The sequence below is a fragment of the Octopus bimaculoides genome, chromosome 3 (assembly GCF_001194135.2).
Source record: "Octopus bimaculoides isolate UCB-OBI-ISO-001 chromosome 3, ASM119413v2, whole genome shotgun sequence".
NCBI classification, from domain to species: domain Eukaryota; kingdom Metazoa; phylum Mollusca; class Cephalopoda; order Octopoda; family Octopodidae; genus Octopus; species Octopus bimaculoides.
In genome coordinates, this window is record NC_068983.1 from 142,689,704 (window position 1) to 142,692,523 (window position 2,820).

Below are 2,820 nucleotides of genomic sequence, written 5' to 3' on the forward strand. Positions count from 1 at the left end.
CTACAAACTTGGTCACCTAGGTAGCGGAAGCTATCAACTACTTCTAGTTTTTCTCCCTGGAGTGTGGCAACGGTTGTTTTTTGCACATTTTCAGTGTTTATTGCTCCTGAGCATCTGCCACATACAAAAACTATCTTGCTAGTTAGCCTTCCTTTGATATTGCTGCACCTCTTATGTGTCCATAGCTTGCACTGGGTACATCTTATAGAGTTTCTACCTACGCCTTTTCTACAGATTGAGCAGGGCCATCTACCTGAAGGGGTTTGCGTTTTCTCTACCTTCTTACTTATTAGGACTTTGGTTTTAGCTAGGTTGACTCTAAGGCTCTTCGATTCTAGTCCTTGCTTCCACACCTGAAACTTCTACTGTAGTTCTGATAGTGACTCAACAATTAGGGCAAGGTCATCAGCATAGAGCAGCTCCCAGGGGCATCCCGTCTTGAATTCCTGTGTTATTGCCTGGAGGACTATGATAAATAGGAGTGGGCTGAGGACTGAACCTTGATGGACCCCTACCTCTACCCAGAATTCTTCACTATACTTGTTGCTAACCCTCACCTTACTGACAGCGTCCCTGTACATGGCTTGCACAGCTCTCACTAACCACTCATCTATTCCTAGTTTCCTCATTGACCACCAGATAAGGGAGCGGGGGACCCTATCAAAGGCTTTCTCCATGTCCACAAAAGCCAGGTACAGAGCTTTATCTTTGGCTAGGTATTTCTCCTGCAGCTGTCTTACCAGAAATAGAGCATCAGTGGTGCTTTTTCCTGGAACGAACCCAAACTGCATCTCATCTAAACTGACTCTCTCTAATCCACCTCTTTTAAAATGCTACTTTCTTTCACTCTCTTCCATATCTCTCAGCACAGTTTTCTTCTACATCTCGATAGAAAGTGTCCGAAACCAACGAATAAAAATGGTTACACATGACTTGGCCTTTTATAAATAGAAATTTCACGTATAACTAATGTACTTACTCCATGACCTAAATATCGGTAAGCACGCATTTTATCTTTTAAATGCCAAATCATGACACTGGAATCCAAAGAACTTGATACTGCAATACAAAAATTACAAAGAATAAAAATCATTTAAACGTTATACTTTTATTAATGAGTTTGAGGAAAAGCAGTCAAGCTGCAGAAGCACCAGCAGTTGATACAGTTGAATTACTTAAAGTTAGTGAGTGAATGCAGATAGGGAGAGAATTCTGGAGGTATGCAAATCTGAGAAAGGCAAAATGAGTGAAGTGTTATCAAAAGACAGGAGCTTGTAGAGGAATGTCCCTTTTCCTGTCTGGGTAGTACACTCAGTAATGACGGATAGGCTTAGGAATGAGCTTGAACACAACATGATCAAAACCACTAGTCATCTGGCAGGTTGACAGCAAGCACATATATAGTCCAAGTGAAGCTCAAAGCATACCAAACATTAGTATCATCTACACTACGGATTGATGGCACAGACAATATAACACAAATGGTTAAAAAAAACTGCATACATTCAAAAGATACTGGAGACATTGTTAACATCACATAGAAAAAATAAGGCCAAGAACATCCACATAATCATTATTTTTACATCCACTTTTCCAAGCTAACATGAACTGGACAGTTCTTACACTTAAGTATGAAAGTAATTGGTGCACAAAAACTTCTACCAACTTAGGCATGTCCAAAGAAAGGAGAAAACCTAATTGCTAAGATAAGTACTCTATTCACAATTGTTTAGTGGCTGAAAATAACATGCGGAGATTAGACATTGGTACTTACAGCAAGACTACAGCAAATGGGGAAAGAGACCAATGGAGAAGACTGATTCCCTTATGATACTACTGATATAACTCATGACATTTCATATGCCTAGTCATCAATTATTAATGGACTATCTTTGACAACAGGATGAGATACAAAAATGCAATTGCATCAAATAGTGGTTGTTTTGGTTGCACAGCTTCAGATCAGCTCTGATTTTTGAGTAGTGGCAGAGCACAGTGTACATGTCTGAAAGAGAAGAGACTGTTTCACAAGAAACAGAATAACAACACATCAGTGGGCTATTTGCTGAAGACTTGAGATGAGAGACTTACTCTTTTACTCTTTTATTTCAGTCATTTGACTGCAGCTATGCTGGAACACCACCTTTAGTCAAACAAATCAACCCCAGGACTCATTCTTTGTAAGTCTAGTACTTATTCTATCAGTGTCTTTTGCTGAACTGCTAAATTACAGGGATGTGGACACACCAGTATTGGTTGTGAAGTGATAGTGGGGGAACAAACAGACACACAAACATACACACACACACACATATATATATAACGGGCTGCTTTCAGTTTCCATCTACCAAATCCACTCCTAAGGCTTTGGTCAGCCTGAGGCTATAGAAGACACTTGCCCAAGGTGTCATGCAGTGGGACTGAACCCGGAACCATGTAGTTGGTAAGAGCAAGCTACTTACCACACATCCAATATAATTTAACAGTATACCAAAAAGTTTTTTTTTAGTGTAGCAACTGCACTCTTCTTGAATATATGAGAAAGACAAACTTTACCAACTCATAAGCAATTTTTTCTTCATCACCACTAACTTGTTCCATAACTGAAATGATGCAGTGTTTCTTCCATCATTTAAACTATCCATTATCTACATAAACCAAGCCAATAAAATTCTGACCAACCAACTGAAACATCAACAATTCCTACTCTCGCATTCAGATGAGATTCATCCCTCAACAGCCCAATCCATTTGGTTATATAATGGCATAACTAATAAGTTCATCATTCTGAGCAGTAAGGATGTTTCCAGTTTTTTTTTT

The 2,820-nt window shown here is 39.3% G+C and overlaps 1 protein-coding gene across 1 annotated transcript in view; it reads right to left on the reverse strand.

Moving 5' to 3' along the window:
* The window catches only part of LOC106883357 (POC1 centriolar protein homolog A), a 32,228-nt gene that overhangs the window by 20,984 nt on the left and 8,424 nt on the right, over nt 1–2,820 (reverse strand). Inside the window, exon 3 of the mRNA XM_052966802.1 lies at nt 980–1,059. Within this exon, the coding sequence (XP_052822762.1) occupies nt 980–1,059 (80 nt within the window). The remainder of the gene's footprint in view (nt 1–979; nt 1,060–2,820) is intronic.